A 19,522-nucleotide genomic window follows, 5' to 3' on the forward strand; every position below is an offset into this window, starting at 1 on the left:
TCCAATAAACCTTCTGTTTTACTGGCTGGCTGAGAGTCACAGTGAATCCTAGGAAGAGGGGTGCAGGGCCCGGACTCCCCCACGCTCCGTGACAACACACTTTTATCCCTGGTGTTGCTTAGAGCTACTGCTTCTGGCCATTGGGTAGCAAAATCCATGAAAGTCAGTATATACTGCTTTCCTCTGGGTGTCTTTTTCGGGAAAGGACCCAGAATATCCACAGCTACTCGCTGAAATGGAACCTCAATGATGGGGAGTGGCTGGAGAGGGGCTTTGACCTGGTCTTGGGGTTTTCCCACTCTTTGGCACACCTCACAAGACCGGACATAGGTAGAAACGTCCTTGCCCATTCCCTCCCAGTGGAACGACCTCCCCAAATGGTCTTTGGTCCTGTTCACCCCAGCATGGCCACTAGGATGAGCGTGGGCTAAGCTCAGGAGCTTTACCCGGTACTTAGTTGGAACTACCAACTGTCTCTGCAGATGCCAGTCTTCCTGGTGTCCACCAGAGAGAGTTTCCTTGTATAAAATCATAGAATCATAGAATATCAGGGTTGGAAGGGACCCCAGAAGGTCATCTAGTCCAACCCCCTGCTCGAAGCAGGACCAATTCCCAGTTAAATCATCCCAGCCAGGGCTTTGTCAAGCCTGACCTTAAAAACCTCTAAGGAAGGAGATTCTACCACCTCCCTAGGTAACGCATTCCAGTGTTTCACCACCCTCTTAGTGAAAAAGTTTTTCCTAATATCCAATCTAAACCTCCCCCACTGCAACTTGAGACCATTACTCCTCGTTCTGTCATCTGCTACCATTGAGAACAGTCTAGAGCCATCCTCTTTGGAACCCCCTTTCAGGTAGTTGAAAGCAGCTATCAAATCCCCCCTCATTCTTCTCTTCTGCAGGCTAAACAATCCCAGCTCCCTCAGCCTCTCCTCATAACTCATGTGTTCCAGACCCCTAATCATTTTTGTTGCCCTTCGCTGGACTCTCTCCAATTTATCCACATCCTTCTTGAAGTGTGGGGCCCAAAACTGGACACAGTACTCCAGATGAGGCCTCACCAATGTCGAATAGAAGGGAACGATCACGTCCCTCGATCTGCTCGCTATGCCCCTACTTATACATCCCAAAATGCCATTGGCCTTCTTGGCAACAAGGGCACACTGCTGACTCATATCCAGCTTCTCGTCCACTGTCACCCCTAGGTCCTTTTCCGCAGAACTGCTGCCTAGCCATTCAGTCCCTAGTCTGTAGCTGTGCATTGGGTTCTTCCGTCCTAAGTGCAGGACCCTGCACTTATCCTTATTGAACCTCATCAGATTTTTTTTGGCCCAATCCTCCAATTTGTCTAGGTCCTTCTGTATCCTATCCCTGCCCTCCAGCGTATCTACCACTCCTCCCAGTTTAGTATCATCCGCAAATTTGCTGAGAGTGCAATCCACACCATCCTCCAGATCATTTATGAAGATATTGAACAAAACCGGCCCCAGGACCGACCCTTGGGGCACTCCACTTGATACCGGCTGCCAACTAGACATGGAGCCATTGATCACTACCCGTTGAGCCCGACAATCTAGCCAGCTTTCTACCCACCTTATAGTGCATTCATCCAGCCCATACTTCCTTAACTTGCTGACAAGAATACTGTGGGAGACCGTGTCAAAAGCTTTGCTAAAGTCAAGAAACAATACATCCACTGCTTTCCCTTCATCCACAGAACCAGTAATCTCATCATAAAAGGCGATTAGATTAATCAGGCATGACCTTCCCTTGGTGAATCCATGCTGGCTGTTCTTGATCACTTTCCTCTCATGCAAGTGCTTCAGGATTGATTCTTTGAGGACCTGCTCCATGATTTTTCCAGGGACTGAGGTGAGGCTGACTGGCCTGTAGTTCCCAGGATCCTCCTTCTTCCCTTTTTTAAAGATTGGCACTACATTAGCCTTTTTCCAGTCATCCGGGACTTCCCCGGTTTGCCACGAGTTTTCAAAGAAAAGTCCTCTTTCTACAACAAACCTGGATCGATTAGAAGAGCTGAGAGGCGGTGGGTTGTTCTGTGCCATTGTCCAAGCTCCCTGGAGGCTTTCATCTGCTTCCTGTACAGCCTGGAACTGTTCCCTTGATGCTGGAGACATCAGTTCCTCACTGGATGGTGGACTTGGGCTTGGTCCCTCGGGAAGCGATGCAGGGGATGGGGCTGTTTCCGTGGACTACGAACCGCTCTCCATGGGTGCACTATGGGGTATTTCAGGCTCTGGCTGAGCCTCTTGTGTAGGGTTATCTGCTGCTGCCAGGGCGGGCTCGGTGGGGCCCTCCGGCGTTGGAGCTGTAGACGGGGTTGCAAGTGCTGGACTCAGGGCTGGAAATGGCTCTGGTGCTGGTTGCTTCGTCAGTTCCAGTTCTGGGACTGGCTTTGGCTGGGTCTCTGGGACTGGATCCACTACGGCCATTGCAGTCGTTGGCAGGGGATCCGGTTCCACCCCCTCCATTTGGGTCTCTGGTAACACAGACGGGGCCCTCGTAGGAGGCTCAGGAACAGAGATAGGTGTGGAAACTCGCTTAGCCCGTCTGTGGTGACCATTCTCACTCTCTGGGCTAGCTTCACATGGTTGGCCAAGTCTTCCCCCAGCAGCCTGGGAATGGGATAATCATCATAGACTGCAAAAGTCCACATTCCTGACCAGCCCCTGTACTGGACAGGCAACTCGGCTGTAGGCAAGTCAAAAGAGTTTGACTTGAAGGGTTGAATCGTCACTTGGGCCTCTGGGTTGATGAATGTGGGGTCCACTATGGATTGGTGGATAGCTGACACTGTGCTCCAGTGTCCCGCCACCCGGTGACCTTCTTCCCGCCCACGCTCAGAGTTTCCCTTCGCTCTGAGGGAACCTGGGAGGCGTCTGGGCCTGAGGGCCTTGGGGTGTGACGCTGGTGCAACGAGCTGTAATCTGTTGGGGTTCTTGGGGCAGTTGGCCTTCGCACACCGCAGCTCGTAACATTTAAAACATTGCCCAGCTGACGGGTCACTGGGGCGAGTTGGGCGGCTGGAGAACGGTGTGGGGGGACGACCAGGTGTCTGGGTTTTTCCTTGGGGTGTAGGTGGGGCCGCGGGCTGCCCCCGGTGGTAGGGTGTTGCCTCGCGTTGCCCCTTCTGGTAGCTGCTCCAACTGCTACTAGCTTTCTTCTTCTCCACCACCTCCACCCATGTGGCTCCAATCTCCCCCGCCTCGATTACCGGTTTGGGCTTCCTGTCTAGGATGGGATGATTGAGTTGGGGATTGGTCCTGCTTCGAGTTGGACTCAATGACCTCCTAAGGTCCCTTCCAACCCGGAGATTGTAGGATTCTGTGATCTATGTACCTTTCTATTTCCTCAGGAACACCCTCTGAGAACTGCTCCATTTGCATTAGGAGAGACAGATCTTCCAGAGATTTAACGCTGGCTCCTCATATCCAGGCATCCCAATGTTTCACAATGTGGTCGGCGTGTTGGGAAAATGCCACGTCCGGTTTCCACTTTAGGGCTCTGAACCGCCGACGGGCCTGCTTGGGGGTTAGCCCCATTCTGATTCCGGCCTGTGTTTTAAAAAGTTCATAACTCTTCCTGTGTTCCTTCGGCATTTCAGCCGCCACCTCGGCTGAGGGTCCGCTGAGCCGCGGCCTCAGCTCCACCATGGACTGGTCTGCAGAGATGCCGTACCCAAGGCAAGCCCGTTCGAAGTTTTCTACGAAGGCCTCGGTGTCGTCGCCTGCCTTGTAGGTGGGGAACTTCCTGGGATGGGAAGCGGTACCTGGAAAAGGAGTGCTCAGGTTGTCTGGTATATTTTGCTTAGCCTTTGCCTTCTCCATCTCCAGTTCATGGTTCCTCTCTCCTTCCCTCAGCTTCAAATCGAGTTAATTCCATTTTTTTCTGGATGTCACTTTCTGTCATCCTAGCCTTTCTGCACTTAGCCTAGCTTCACCCGAGAGCTAGAAAGAAAAAAAAACACAGCTTGTGAATTCCCTTGCCGGATTTAACTACTCTGCCCTGAGGCAGGGGGTAAAAACTCCAGCTGCTCTCAGCTAAAAGAAAAAAAAATGTCCCTTAAAAAAAACAACCCCCCAAACCTCCCTGCTTTCCAAGCAGCCAAAGGAAAAGAAAAAAAAAGTCCTTTTAATATCCTGAGGTTTGAGCTTCTGGTTCAAAATGATCCCACCGCTCTGCCAGGGTTCCCTCCCCACTCTGAACTCTAGGGTACAGATGCTGTATGGTTAGGAACCCCCTTCGCCCAAGCCGGGCCAGCTGCCCCAGCCCTGGCCGTTCCCCAGAACGCAGCCGTGCATGGGGCGACAGTGGCAAGGAAAGTAGCACCAGGAGGCCAGCGAGGGGTGGCCTGGGGACCCTTCTTCAGACCAGCAGGGGCCTGGCTCCAGGACCAGGCAAGACTGCCAGGGTGGGTCAGGGCGCAGCGGTGCCCTGGGATTCCCACTCAGAGCAGGTGTTTGCACGGCGGAAGTCACACGAGAGCTTTGTTCCTGCCGCTAGAATCCCAGTGGGCCCCGGAGCAGCGTTGTAGGGCAGCTGCAAGCCAAGGACTCTCCCTGTCCCCCCCACTGCGCTCACGGAAGATCCTTTTTCAGAGTAACAGCCGTGTTAGTCTGTATTCGCAAAAAGAACAGGAGGACTTGTGGCACCTTAGAGACTAACCAATTTATTTGAGCATGAGCTTTCGTGAGCTACAGCTCACTTCATCGGATGCATACCGTGGAAAGTGTAGAAGATCTTTTTATACATACAAAGCATGAAAAAATACCTCCTCCCACCCCACTCTCCTGCTGGTATTACCTGGAGAACGGTGTGGGGGGACGATCAGATGTCTGGGTTTTTCCTTTGGGGGTAGGTGGGGCCGCAGGCTGCCCCCAGTGGTAGGGTGTGTTACCAGCAGGAGAGTGGGTTGGGGGGGAGATATTTTTTCATGCTTTGTGTGTATAAAAAGATCTTCTACACCTTCCACGGTATGCATCCGATGAAGTGAGCTGTAGCTCACGAAAGCTCATGCTCAAATAAATTGGTTAGTCTCTAAGGTGCCACAAGTCCTCCTGTTCTTTTTACAGAAGATCCTGCAGCACCTCATGCAGGGTGAATGGTGCAGCTGGGGCTGGGCTGAGCTCGGGCTGCCAGGTTCTCCTTCCCCTCCTAGCCCAAAGCCCGGCTCTCTTACTGCACCCAGGGGTGGCTGAGCCTGGCGGGGTTGTGTCTGGTGAGTGGTGTGGGGCTGTCCCGGGGTAGGGGTCTGTGGTGTGGGGCTATGTGTCAGGGTGAATGCTCTCACACAGGGGTGGCTGGGTCTCAGGGCAGCAGTTTGTTTGCGGGTAGGGCTGTGTCAGCTCAGGGGGTGGGTGTCTGTGGTGTGGGGTGCTCTCACACTGCAACCCCAGAGATGGCTACATTTCAGGGGGTGGCTGAAACTCTCCACAGGTGACGGGGCTACCGGGCAACTTGGGGATTTCGGGCCGCCCGGGTGAGCCCAGAGGAGGGATTACGGGGAAGGTTCGCCATGGAGCAGACTCCCAATCCCACGGAAGCTGCACGAAGAATTCTCCATCCAAGGCAGGGGAGGCGATTGCTCTCGGGCCTGTAAGACCCAGCGGGGCCTGACAGTTCCCTCTACAGCACCCGGTCTCCTGTGCCAGGCTGGGTTAAATATAACCCTGGCCTGGCCTGGCCTGTCTTCCTGCCCCCGGCCTCCGTGGCTGTGAGAGATAAAGCAGCACGGTTTGCCTATCGCGCCACTCCAGCCGACTTCTACCCGGGCAAAGGGGAACCTCCGTGCAGGAGGGCCAAGGGAGCTTCCGGCCCAGCAGTGGCTGGAGGAGTTGCTTTTATTTTTAAACAGGTCTCCGCCCTCTCCCCATACCGTGCACTTAGCCCTTGTCCAGCTGCAATGCGCTGAGCAACCAGGCCCCATGGGCAGGACACCAGGCCTGGCGACAGGAGACCTGGGCTCTATTGGCAGGTCTGCCACTGACCTGCTGGCTGACCATGGGCAAGTCCCTTCATCTCTCTAAGCCCTTCTTTCCCCTCCCACCTTCTGTCTTATCTATAGAGACTGTGAGCTCAAGAGTGCGTGGGGGGCGTGGGGGGGAGATGCAGACCCAGCGCAGTGTGGCCCTGATCACACTGGGGACCTCTCCTGCTAGGCACTAGTGTAGTAATACGATGTTTGTGCCGGGGGAAACTAAGGCACAGAGCAGGGCCATGACTTGCCCTAGATCATGCAGCAGGCCCGTGGCAGAGCCAGGAACAGACCCCAGGAGTGCTGATTGCTAGACACCCGCTCTAACGGGTGGCCATGCTGCGGACTGCTTCCTCGGGCGTGGCTGACTGCAGGGCATGGCTGGCACCCAGCACTCGGACACAAAATGGACAGCGATTAGGACCAGCCTACCCCAGCGCAACTGAGGGTGGACCTGGGGATCAGGAGACCTGGGCTGTGCGCCCGGCTGGGTGACTTGGCAAGTCACTGCCCCTCTCCGTCCCTAGGGCAAGGTGTGGGGCACAGGGGGACCCTAGGAACCGCTGTAATCCACGATAACCAACCAGCAGGCTGGGCTGGGGGTGATGAGCGCGGGAACAAGCCATGGGTGCTGAGGGTGCCCCACTCACACCGTGCAATGAGCTGCAGAGCCATCCTGCTGCCCCCCTTCCCCCGAGCTCGCCTGCACTGGCCCCAGCAGAGCAGCTCCCCGGGGCTGGGTGGGGGGGGGGCACCACCCAGGTCCAGTCTAGCCTGCGGCAGTGCGGGACCCATCCCATGTTTGCCAGGGCCCAGGGGTGGCATGGTGGGCCAGCGCTGGGAAATGCTGGCTTCCCTTCCAGCCTAGTACACGCACAGACTAAGCCAGGAGACAGCAGGTGGGCACAGCCCCCTAGGGCAGCCTGGTCAGCGGGCTAAGCATCAGCCCTAGCAAGCTGGCTGCCTGACCCTGGGCCAGCCATAGGCATCCCAGCACATGGGGGGCTAGGCCGGCCTTAGGACACTGGGTGTGATGGGGAGCACCACACACAGACAGAGGGGCAGTACAGCAGGATGCTGCTTGTTGGGAAACGTGGCAAATGGGCATTTGCCACTAGCGGGGCAGGAGCAGTGGCTGAGGGCAGGGCTAGGACCGGAAACGCCTCGAGAATGAGGCTGGCATTTGGGCTTGATGGGATGGCGCGGGGGGAGCCCGTGAGCACCTGGCCGCGGCCCTCAGGCCCAGGGCTGATGCAGAGGCCGCAGGCTGCAGTCAGGACAGACAACGGAGGTGCAGTCACATGCCTCCCTCTTCCCCGCTGCCAAAAGAAGAGGGGCCTGGCTCACACAGCTGGCCCCGCTCTATGCTCAGCCAGACACTAGCATGTGTTTTGCATTAGCACATGACAGAGAGAAAACAACAGGACACAAGCTGGGCATTAAAAGGGGAATTTGAGCATCACAGTCCAGGCACAGACTAAGGCAGTGGGGAAGGCTAGTGCCAGTCTCCATCATGCAACCTACAAGCACGTCATAGAAAACAAACAAGGGGATTGGTTTTATTTCTGGGGGCGGGGGGGGGGGGAGAGGAGGAACGGGACTTTGGCTGCAAACTCCCCCAGGATTCGCCACTCGTAGCAGGGCAGTGGCAGGAACTCTGTGTTAATAATAGCAGCTGGCAGCCTGAGTTGCACCAGGGAGAGGTCAGTTCCTGCCCACGGAGTCGGCTTTGGCTGCCTGCAGAAGCAGCCAGTGCGTAAAATGCCACCCACACGCACCTGTACAGGGTCCTGCATACAGTGGACCAGAGCGGCAGGGAGAAGGGGATGCACATGAAGAATGTGCACAAGGAAGATACAGCCCAGGTAGTATTTGATTGTGAGGTACTGGCACCGTGGGAAGGTTGCAGGAAGCGAAGAGGAGATGGGTGAGAAAGCTGTGGAGAAACAAGTTCTCTTGGATGGTTTTGTTGGTGTGGCCGTGAAATCAGAGCAGTTTGCTGAATCCCAGCTGGAGTCCCTCACCAATACCCCCTGGAGAACGGCTTTTAAATGAGAAGATACACACTTAGATACACAAGATAGAGACTAGCAGCAACCGTGAGAAAGGCTGCGGGCCACCCTAACACTGCAGGGCCTGACCGGGACAGAGCACTTCTCAGCCACAAACCACAACCGAGAAAAGTGGAAGGGATGGCTCTGCTCACAGCGAGAAACAGCAGCCATGAGGGATGGGTGGGGGAACTGACAGTCCTAGGGCAGGAAAATAGGTGCTTTAAGTAGTACCTGGTTGTGGGTGGCCGCAACACTCCCCACCCGTGCTGCTACCTGGAAGGAAGCTACAGTCTCTCTTCGGTGTTCATTTCCAACCATTTCTCCTGGACTTCTTGCACGTTGCTCCTTTCACGGCAATGAGCAACTATTCATCCCCAAGGGCCGTAAACTCTGATTGTAGGACAGCCGGCAAGCATGGTCTAGAGCAGAGGTTTTCAACCATTTTCATTTGTGGACCCCTAAACATTTTTGACTGGAAGCATGGACCCCTTTAGACATCTTAGTCTGTGGATCCCCAGGGCCCAGAGGTTAAAAAACACTGGTCTAGAGACTATAGAAATTCCCTGAAAGAATGGGCAGATAAAGCCTGAGATAAGCAATGGACCTTGGAAACTGTGCCCTCCGATTTGAGGAAGATGAGAGGAACTATTGCTAACAGCCAAGATGATCTGGAAATCATGGCCTTGCAGGTGCCATGCAGCCGTGCCACTCCCAAACCACCCTTGTGGACTAGATAAAGGAAATCACACTTGTTTGCACCCTCTTCCATCCCACCCCCTCTGGATCTGGCACCTGCTGGAGCTTAATTACACTACGAGTCTGTGGGAGGTAATGATTGCAAGTGTGAACATGTTGCAAGAGACCTCTCCCCTACAGACAGACCGCTTGCATGGTCACTTGCTCATCAAGATGGCAATCCCTGGTCATCAATTGAATGCACTCAGGGGGATAGCTCAGTAGTTTGAGCGTTGGCCTGCTAAACCCAGGGTTGTGAATTCAATCCTTGAGGGGGCTATTTAGGGATCTGGGGCAAAGAAAAAAAAATTGGGGATTGTGCCTGCTTTGAGCAGGGGGGTGGACTAGATGATCTCCTGAGGTCCCTTCCAACTCTGATATTCTATGATTCTATGCCGTAGGGAAGGACCCTTCCCAAATGGTTTGAAAGGTTGCCCTCTGCACACTAGGCACAAAGATGATGTGAAAGGCCAGGGTTGTGTAGGATCATGGTAAATTTTTACTGAAACTGGGGCTGTGATAAAGGTCTGGAACTGCAGGACTCCCCTTACTCAGAAATAATGACAGGTTTCAGAGTAACAGCCGTGTTAGTCTGTATTCGCAAAAAGAAAAGGAGTACTTGTGGCACCTTAGAGACTAACCAATTTATTTGAGCATAAGCTTTCGTGAGCTACAGCTCAAATAAGCTTATGCTCAAATAAATTGGTTAGTCTCTAAGGTGCCACAAGTACTCCTTTTCTTCTCACCCAGAAAGTGTGTTGCGGAGTAAGGCCAAGCCAGTGTGCCTCATTCCTTGTCCAGCTGCTGAAGACATCAGCCATAGCCGCCCATGTTCTAGAGTGGGGGAAGGACTGAACATGCTCCTCTTGAAGCCTGATCCGGATTAGACATTTTGGATACACTAGGCCATCGCCAACTTCCCAGTATAGCAGGAATTAAAAACCAAGTACATTTATCCAAACAAGCAACCCATTAGAGGAATTTCCACCTTTCTAAACTGCATTTAGCCACATTAAAAATTTGGCATCTGATCTCCATGCTCTCATCTGAGTCCAACGAGTCTGGGCACTGAACTAACGCAGAGAGCCTGAAGACAACTTGCACAGCACAAAGCAGTGACCTGTGGCTGATTCTCCCTTCCCAGAGGGAAGGGAATTGGTCCTGCTTCGAGCAGGGGGTTGGACTAGATGACCTTCTGGGGTCCCTTCCAACCCTGATATTCTATGATTCAGAGGAGGGAACCTAGGACTTTCATTTGCAGCCTCTGCTACCTAATCTAAGCTTTGCCTGCCATCTCATGGCAGCTGGCTCAAGCCTTCCACAAGCTTCCAGCACCTAATGGCTGTAATTTAAAGCCAGCGCAGCCTGGTGGAGGATGTGACCGTGAGGGGCATTTTCAAAAGGAAGATCCAGTTCTCTCCTTGAAGCCTAATGTACTAAGAAATGGGTGCTGCTGAAGGCCTAAAGAAAGCAACGTCTTTAATTAAGGAATGATCAGTTTGGGCTTTTTATCCTCCACCTCCCCATCTCTACAGACCAGACACAAACGCATTGCTGGCAAGGCAGGGAAAGGATGGCTGTGTTACACTCTGGGAAAAGATTAGAGCAGCTGGGAGTTGGGAAAGCAGCAGCTAAAATTCTGGAGGCAAGGCTCAGACCAGCATATTGGAGACTACAGCTGAGATATTTCTGCATGTGTAATTTATACATAAATGTGGCCTGTTAAGAGCCCCAGATGCCAGGAGGCCAGAGACCACGTTTACAAACACGGGAGGAAACGCTTGTGCTCACTTAACAGCGAGCACTAGAAGACAGGTCTTTACATGACCCAGCCGTTCTTAGTAGCAATGGTCTCAGTACTGCTCTGTTGCCATGAACCTTTAAAACAGCTGAAATCCAGAAGACTGAGAATGCAAAAAGACAACCCAAATTCCACCCCCAACGTCTCCGTTTCCATCTCTTGAGATGCCAGCGCACTGCTTACCCACTCATCTACAGAGTCTGGGCCTCAAAACCTGAAATTCTCATGAAATGTAACAGGAAAACCCCAAACTTTTAGCTCTTTATAAAACAAAAGAGCCAGAAAGGACAGCACCCCCCATTTCTTTTGTACGTCACCTTTAACCAAACCAAGTGTGGATTAAGGTTGAGAGCACAATCCAAGCTAAGCAGATTCCTGTTTAATGAGTCAGGCTTGCAAAGGCCTGGCAAGACTGGCAAAGCAGGCAGCCACGAGATGGAGAAAGGGGCCTGAGATTTCCCAGATTACACAGATAAAAGCCAAAATAATATAAGGACAATCAAACAGAGCTAAGAAGCCTGGAGGGCTGAGATGAAGTGTGCTAAGGTGTAGAGTCATTCCATCTCTAAACTGCTAGTTCCAATTGCACCCAAGTCCTTGGTAAGGGAAAACTGTTCTAGTTTCATGGGGGTTAGATCAGAAACTCACTGCACATATGTCACTAACTCCAGTTCCTAAAACCAGCACAGGAAACGGCAAGATCTTTTGACAATTTCAGAGTCACAGAGACCAAACTCTGCTTTCTGCTTCAGAGCTGGTTTCTCCATGACAGGGTTGCCACAGCCGGATGGAATCTTGCTGTACCTGTCCTGTTGATTGAGGAAATCAGATTTCAGAACACCTTGACAGTCCTCTGTCACCAGTACCTGAGGTGGTCAGAAAACTCAAGTGTATCTGGCTGAAACTTTATTTTGACTAAAGTTTCCAATTAACTAAAAATCTACAAAACTTAAAATAAAAAAATGTCCTTGATGGAAGAGTCAATTCTGCTTGGCCTGAGAGGATCTTTCCTTTAGGAAAACAATGAATGTGCTATGCCACTACTAAGATTAACCACCAGTTGCAAGAGCTTGTCTTGTGTTTTTGGGAAGAACTACACCATTTTTCCACAAATCATTGGTTTATTAGAAAGTTTCTTTTCCCTCATTTTACAACATACAGACACACACACACACACGTGTGTGTGTGTGTGTGTGTGTGTGTGTGTGTGAGAGACAAAGTTAAATACAGTATGTTTATGCTGGTTAGGTTAATTTTTAGCACTATTCTGGAAGTCAACCCTCTCCCCCCACTGCAGTGCCAGGTGCCAGAACACACACACTGAATCTCAAAGCTCATGAAGCTCCGCACTGAAACATTAATTCCGTCCATATCTAAAATATTTACAATAAGTTGAGTCCCTTTATTCTAACAGGTGATTTTTTTCAGTGCTATTTGTTCAAAATGCAAATTTCTCTATTTTAAATAGCGAGGAATCTCAGGGCTTCAAACCCTTTGAATTTTCACCCCAGATTTCTCAGTTGTACAGTGTTCAGGGGGTGTGGAGAGGAAAGGGAAGAACAGGAACGCTAGTTATGCTTGTAGCCATGCCCATTGCTTCATCTCAGAGCAGGCCTGCCTTGGCCTGGGTCTGACAGCACAGAGCATGGAATCTGGCCATGTTTCCAATCTAGACCACAAGGGAGTTACTGTAAACTGTGCAGGGCTCCGTTTGAAAAATGCACTAAACCAGAGACTGGACTTTAACTCCTCCACACCAAGCGGGAGAGGAGCTCCTGGTTTAGGGCTGATGCAATGGGAACAGCTATTCAGTGGAGGGACAGAGCTTCCAGAGTTAGTTAGTCTCTAAAGTTATGGGGCTGATATGTGAACAAATCCCTTCAGAAAAATGTCACCGGTGGAAGGAGTCTGAATTAATTAGTGATCAGCCAAAAAACCTCGCTCTCAAAATAAAAAGGCACATTTTAAAGCCAACAGTTCTTTTATCATTGGAATAGTGGACTTGTGCCTGACGAGTAGCTAGGGTGACATCTGCAAGTCAGTGGTTCAAACCCAGGAATAAACATGGGCATTTTGTTCTGTATGGGACTTAACCCAATTTCCTGACCCTCCTGAATCTGCCATCAGGGTCAGGTTCCTATGAAGCTGGCAGCTTAGCTCCAGACCACAAGCATGCAATATATGCCTATGTTGCTTCCATCTGTACAGCATTTTACAAATCCAGCAGTCGTGACCTTCCAACGTGATACAATTCATTAGCTGTTAGAGTCATCAGTGTCTTCAATGCACCGCATTTATTCCAAATCTCACATTTTTCTTCTGCAAAATGCTAAATGAAGATTTTTTTTTTTTACATTTTATAGTACATAAAAACTCCAAAAATACATGAGCTTGATAAAATATACATGCTTAGTCATTTTATATCTAGCTGAAACGATTAGTTTAACCTTTACAAGTGTTTTATTTCAACTACAGCAAACATATTTACACAAAAGCCACCAGAACAAGTACCACTAAAAGAACGGGCTGTAAAAAATATCATTGCAGTATACTACAAGTGTGTAACCTTTCTTATATGAGCTACAAAAAGCAGCATTTTTACGTTTACAGAGTTCAGTGCAAGTCTTTACATTTAAAAAAATCCTATAAATTAATAAACAAACATCAATATTACAGAGGAAAGAATACACTTTACATATTCTGGTTAATTTCTCCAGATTGTTATTGGGTTCCAGTCCTCCGTATTGCTTCAACTCAGGAAGGGATTTTCTTTTCATTCTCAAATGCCTCCTTTTTACAACACTTCGGGAGATCGGAGTATGAAAGATCTCTCTCAATAGTACAGTGGTCAAAGCCTAGACCAAAGTCACAAGCCAGCAATCTAAGAACACCTCTCTGTTTCACACAAAAGGCTTCACCACACAATCCTCACCTGGGAGCAGAATGTTAACGCATGATGGAGAAGTGCCCAAGCTTTGAACACAGTTAGCTCTTTTGTTCAGTAAAGCTTTAAAATTAAATCTTATTTCCACCTTCACTGCTTACGTCAGACAGTGGGGTATGTGACATCAGGTACCAAAAACTCTTCTGCAATGTCTGCTAACTGGTCACTGCCCCAGCAAAACCAAGAGTGGCTATGCCCTTCCAGCAAAGTCCCCTTGGCGGGACACAGCTGTCAGTTATTATATGTTTTATGCATGCAGCATCACTGATTACAACCAGGATTCAATCATGTAGACCATTTTAATTAGATGACCTCATTACAAGGATTTGAGAGAGAGAGAGAGCCATTAGCCAGAGTATGAAACACTGTGTAATGTACAAGAGAGCAGAAGGAAGATGAATAAAGACGTAAGAATACAGGGAAAAAAGCGCTTCACAAAGCATCTTGTCTGTCTGAATTTGAGATGATTCATCTGGGCCATGATGGTGCTACATGAATATGTTCTCTCAGATGGGGAAACGTGAGAAAATCCCTAATAGTAAACAAATGCACACAACACGCACAAAACAGAACCGCTGCACCATCTCTATGGCCTTCAAGCCAGACCCCACTTCCATGGCTGTTAGGAGTGAAAGGAAATTCTCAGGCCTCACCTGTCTGCTGGATCACCGTCACCCGACTTTTCGAAACGTGCACGTCTCCGCTCCGAGGCGGAGTTACCATCTCTTCAGGTGCCATGGCTGGGAGGGTGCTGCAAGTCCTGACCTGAGAAAATGGGGTGGAGCAAGGGATGCAGATGTAAAGCTGTAGCAGCTGCAGCAGCAGCAGGCCGAGGGGCAAGAAGCGTGGGATAAAGAGCAGCATGGTGAACGGGGTGAAAGGTAAAGGGACCTGGATGGAGAGCAGATGCAGGAATGATATGTATGGGATGGCTGGCTAGAAATGTAGCAGGGTGCCCTGGAAGAATAGAGTGGGTTAAATGGGACAATGAAATGGGTGTCAAGTGGGGCTGGGGTATATGATGAACCTGAGCAAGAGGCTGGGGGTGAGGGTGGGGGTGAATTCCGATGGCTGCAGCAGCCGCAGCGGCATGATGCTGCAGAATGGCATGCTGCACAGTGGTGATGGATGTTGCAGCTGCAGCTGCTGGCTGCTGAATGTGGATAGGTTGCAGAGCAGGTGCTGCTGGGGCCAGCGCTGCTGAAGCAGGAAAGGTTTTGACTTGCTTTGCTAAAAGCTGTTGCTGAATGTGCTGCTGAGCTGCTTGCTGAAGCTTACTGTACTTCTCCATTTCTTCAGGCGTGAAAGTGATTGGTTGGCTCTCAAGTGGTGCCAGGGAGGAATCTTCTGCTCCTTCTGGCTCTCCGTCAATGCTTGGCTCCCCACTCTGAGTCACGTAACCAGGAAAGTGTTCAACATCTGGAACTAAAGGCATCATGCTGGTTTCTACAGGGACAGGTGGGTTCCTACTCTCCACAGGTTCTAATACATCACCATCATTGGGATCAGAGAGATAGCTGTGCGGCATAACGAGCTCTCCAGAACTGTAGCATTCGGGAAGCGCCTGCGGTTCAAGAGGAATTGGTGGTGTTTCCACAGCAGGTTCAGCAGGTTTCTGTTCTTCCAGGGGTTTGTCCTGCAGCAACACCACCACCTCCTCCTCCAGCAGAGGCTGGCCTGCCAACTGACTCTCCCCGCTACCCTGGGGAACTTCCTCAGCCTCCGACAGCTCCTGTTCCTCACCCCTCTCTACTCCCAACTCTTCATACCTCTTGGCATTTGGTTTTCGGATCGTAGGGAGCTTCCCAATTAAAGGGAGAACTGGTTTGTTGCCTAATGAGGGAGGAAGCTTAGGGCCAAAGTACCCCTGTGGAGGATCTTTAAGTTTTATCCCAACCTTGTTTGCCCCTGTTAGGATTTCATCATTAGCACTGGGCTTCTTTTCAACCTTCCTGGACTGAATCTTTTCTAGTAGCAGTTTTGCTGTGACTGAATTCTTTTCTTCTAGACCACAGTCACTTTCAGGAGCTTTCCCCAAGCCAGAACTACAGCTATTTTGGGGGAGAGAGCTAGTTCCCTTTGTTTCATCTCCTCTGCTCTCTTTTTTCAAAGCCCCTTCACTTCGGCCTGCTCTGAAATAGTGCGGAGACTGCGAGCGATATATTTTGGATCTGATGAAGTCTCTTCGCCCAGATCTCCTGTCTTCAGGGCTCTCATGATCCCGAGAGCCCTTTCTTGAAAGAGATCTCTCTGAATGGCTTCTTGTGCTCCGGCTGCGATCTCTGCTGTAGCTCCGGCTTCGTTTCCAACTGCGGCCAGTTATGCTTCGACTTCTCCTCTTGCTTCGACTGCGGCTGCAACTGCTGCTCCGTGTTCTACCCCGACTTCTTGTTCTCGACCTTCCCCTAGTGTGGGTTCGGCTCCTGCTCCGACTTCTAGACCTGCTTCTACTTAGACTGTAGTCATCTTCTGAGGAGGAGTACTTGTGCCTTTTTGATCTGCGTTTTGAGCTGTTGTAGTCAGAATCCTCTGAGTCATGAGACCTCTTTGAATGACACCTTGATCTGTCACTGTAGTCACTATAGCTATCATCTGAATAACTTCTCCTGCGACTATACCTACTGTGGTCTGAAGAGCCATCAGAACTCGTTGAGTATGATCTTCGAGAGGACCTGCGAGAAGAATGTCTTCGCCCTGATCTGGAACGGCTTCTGGAGTGGTCGCTACCAGAGTCATAATCATCACTGTACTGTGACACTGATTTCTGTCGGAAGTCTTTTCGGTGAGAGCCTTCATCACTGTCATAGTCCCCACTACTCTGTCGGCTCCTATAGCTGGACCTGCCAAGAGAAGGAGCAGAACACCGCCTCTTTGAGGCAGAAGATGATTGCTGCAGGTCAGTCTTGTGTTTTTTGCTGCTGTGCTCTTGGGAAGAGTTACCACTGTCCTCTTTTTTGCCACTAGTACCCTCTTCGGCAGAGAGTGGTTTCCGCTGAGGGTCCTGAAAGCAGTGCTTTCTCTTCTGCAGATGGCCCCCCTCGTCGGGCATGTCAGGTTTCAGCACCCGTTCAGATTCAGAAGGAAGAAACAATTTGCTTTTTTTGTGTTTGTGTTTTTTCCGTTTCTTGGGTTTCTCCTCCCTCATGTCAGTTTTTCGGCTTTTCTCTTCAGCTTCTTCCTTGTGTTTACGTTTGTGCTTGCTGGACTTTTTGTGCTTCTTTTTCTTTTTATGTTTGTGGGATTTCCCAGCCTTATCTTTTTTATTGGTTAGAGTTTTACTACTGTCATCCGTTTCTTCCAGTTTGCTAATGCTTGCCAAGCTGGACTCCTGCTTGCTCTGGGTACCACAGACAGAGACCAGTTTATTTTCTGGTTTTGCAGCAGAACTGTTAGCTGTGCTTCCTCTTTCCTTACTTTTGCTTATGTCACTAAATTCTGTGGACTGTATATTTTCCTTAGAAAGACCTAATGTGTCTTTCGGTTTTTCTACTCCTTTTGCTTTAGCATCTTTGTTGCGTGACAGCTTAAAATCAAAATACAAGGGATTACAACTGTATGAAACAGATGGCTCTGCCCTGGTGAATATCAGAAGTTCTGAAGGCCACTGCAAAGTAGTGCTTTCATCTTTACTCAAAACTGGGAAAAAGGGTCCCATTGGATGCTTCGGTCCCTCGGTGACTTCTTTACGACCAGGGACAGGCTGAATGGCTTCTTTAGTAGTGTCTTGTTCTGGGGGATTGCTTTCTGTAGACTGCTTGCTTTCTTGTACATTTGCATTTTCTGGAATTTCTTTTGCTTCTGTTTTGCTTCTCTGATCTGTAAGTTCAGTTGTACTTGGCTCCTTCTGCTGCACAGTGCACTCAGCTGTCTTTTCTGTGTGCTTGCCAGCTTTGGGTTTTGGAGAATTACTCTTTTTACTTTCATGCACTGTTTTTTTGCTTGCATTTTCTGCTTCCATTTGCTCTGTGGACTTCATGAAAAGCAGGAACTGAAAGTTAGGTTTTACTTTACAATGGGCTGGGGGAATATAATGGTAATATTCTGGCTCTAGCGGCACTGGTCCATCTTCTCTTCTCATCTTTTTTAACTTAGATAATGTAGTGGCAAGAGATCCATTGTCTTTTTCGTGCTGGTCATCATCTTCAACTCTGTTGTCAGGACTATTTGTGGGCTCGGCCTCACCAGTCTTCTGCAAAGTCCCTTGATCAGAGGAGGCTCTCTCCTCAGTTTTTGTTCCATCTGCAGGATTAGATTCCTCCACATGGTCCTTGAAAACAGACGCTATAGACTCAAGCTTTACTGGAGCCTTCTTGGCAAATGAGAACGACACTCCTATCTTCTGCAGTGGAGTTCCCAAATTATTCTTAAGGCCAAAACTGATTGCCTGTGTTGCCTGGATTGGCATTTGGCCTGACAGAACAGTGCTGCTGACTTGTCCAGTGTTCAGAATGACCCCCCTGTCCGTGGTTATTTCTGTGGCCTGGATAGAAGTTGTTTGCATGGAAGAACTGCTGTAAGCTGCTGAATCATTATCATCATCACCACCTTCTTCATCTACAGCCACAGTGGTCGTTTTGAACATGGGCCCACTTCCAGGAGCGCTATGGAATGTTTTAAAATAGAGGGGAAGGCTGATTAGAGAGATTCACATATGATTATAGGTGGTGTCATACCTCGATTTAAATCATCTTTCTCCTGCCAATGCTTAATTTCTAATGCCCCCAGGCCTGTTCTCAGCATAAGTAAATATATGGTAAATATATTAAAATAATGGCTTTACACCCTTTTCAGGGTCATTTTTACCCAATACTGCCCAATGTCTTGCATTCTTTAGCACTATGAAGAGCTGTGGGTTATGGCTGGTATGAAAGACAAATACAACTGTTTTGCATAGTGATTAATTTACTCATTTGAAGGTCAATGGAAAAAAGGCTGAGGCCCAAGCCTTGCTATTTGCAAATGCATCACTTCGCACTGGGCTCAGATGCACAGCAGCAAAAACCATGTGCAGGTTACAAGCAGTAGTTTTTGTAACCTTTTTATTTCAGGCAAAACCCATTTCAGTGCTGTCTAGCTGTGGACGTAAATCTCAACCACTCACCATTCAGCTTGCTTTCTCTGCTCAGCCAGTTCGTGTAGACGCCGGAGGGCTCTCTCTTGCTTCTTCTCATCTTTACGCGATCTTGAAGAGACATTGCGAGCAAATTCCCTTTGCTTGAGATCTTTCAGCCTCTGTGGCAAGAGACGGTAAGAGAGATCAGATGAAAATGGCAAGTGAATCAGTGCACTGAAGTTTTTCTCTGCTGTAACACTGGAAAGTGTGTTGTCATCCCACCCCACCACCAACCAGTAAAAATTTACTGAGCTAAGATGGAGTGACAGCATCTCAGTCCAACAAGCCAAACAGAACACATTGCCATCCTCCCAGTAGTTAAATGGAAAGACAACTGTTGATCACTTTTGGCTACTACTTCACATCTAATGTTTGCAGTTCCAATCAGCGTTTATACATTTTCCTTAGCATGTACAATAAAGCTGATTTCAAAGCAACAAGCAAATTCTGGAAGGAAAAAAAAATGACTTTACTCTGCTGTTCTTGCAGGGTGCAAATATACTTGACAGAAGTCTTGATAGTATGCGCCAAAGAACGAAAAGGGATTAGCTAGTGCAGAAAAATGATCCAGGTACATATCTCGAAAAGCAATGTACAAATTACAGTTGGGGGGTGGGCGGAAAGAGACACTAGAACTGAACTCATTATGAAAGTGATAGTTTAATCAACAAAATGGAATACACCTTCTACCAAGAGCAGTAACTCATTTTCCTGTATGTAGTGTTTGGACAGCGTGGAAAAACTTCCAATATTAGCAAGAATGCAGCATGGCTTTGCCAGTTTCTTAGTAAGTCCCCTGAAAGAGAATCAGAAGTGGCACTGGATGCTGGAGAGGCACGGACTGGAAGCTTGGGGTATAATGGGGAAACGGAGCTAGGTCCAAG

At 49.5% G+C, this 19,522-nt stretch overlaps 1 protein-coding gene across 6 annotated transcripts in view; it reads right to left on the reverse strand.

Moving 5' to 3' along the window:
• Positions 1 to 12,856: 12,856 nt before the first annotated feature.
• The window catches only part of GPATCH8 (G-patch domain containing 8), a 78,996-nt gene continuing 72,330 nt past the window's right edge, over positions 12,857 to 19,522 (reverse strand). For all 6 annotated transcript variants that reach the window (XM_073326077.1, XM_073326078.1, XM_073326082.1 and 3 more), the window contains 2 exons: positions 18,627 to 18,757; positions 12,857 to 18,126 (listed from right to left, as the gene is read on the reverse strand). In XM_073326077.1, coding sequence (XP_073182178.1) covers positions 14,253 to 18,126; positions 18,627 to 18,757 — 4,005 coding nt within the window. In that variant the 3' untranslated portion in view covers positions 12,857 to 14,252. The remainder of the gene's footprint in view (positions 18,127 to 18,626; positions 18,758 to 19,522) is intronic.

This window comes from Lepidochelys kempii, chromosome 27 (assembly GCF_965140265.1).
Source record: "Lepidochelys kempii isolate rLepKem1 chromosome 27, rLepKem1.hap2, whole genome shotgun sequence".
Classification (NCBI taxonomy): Eukaryota; Metazoa; Chordata; order Testudines; family Cheloniidae; genus Lepidochelys; species Lepidochelys kempii.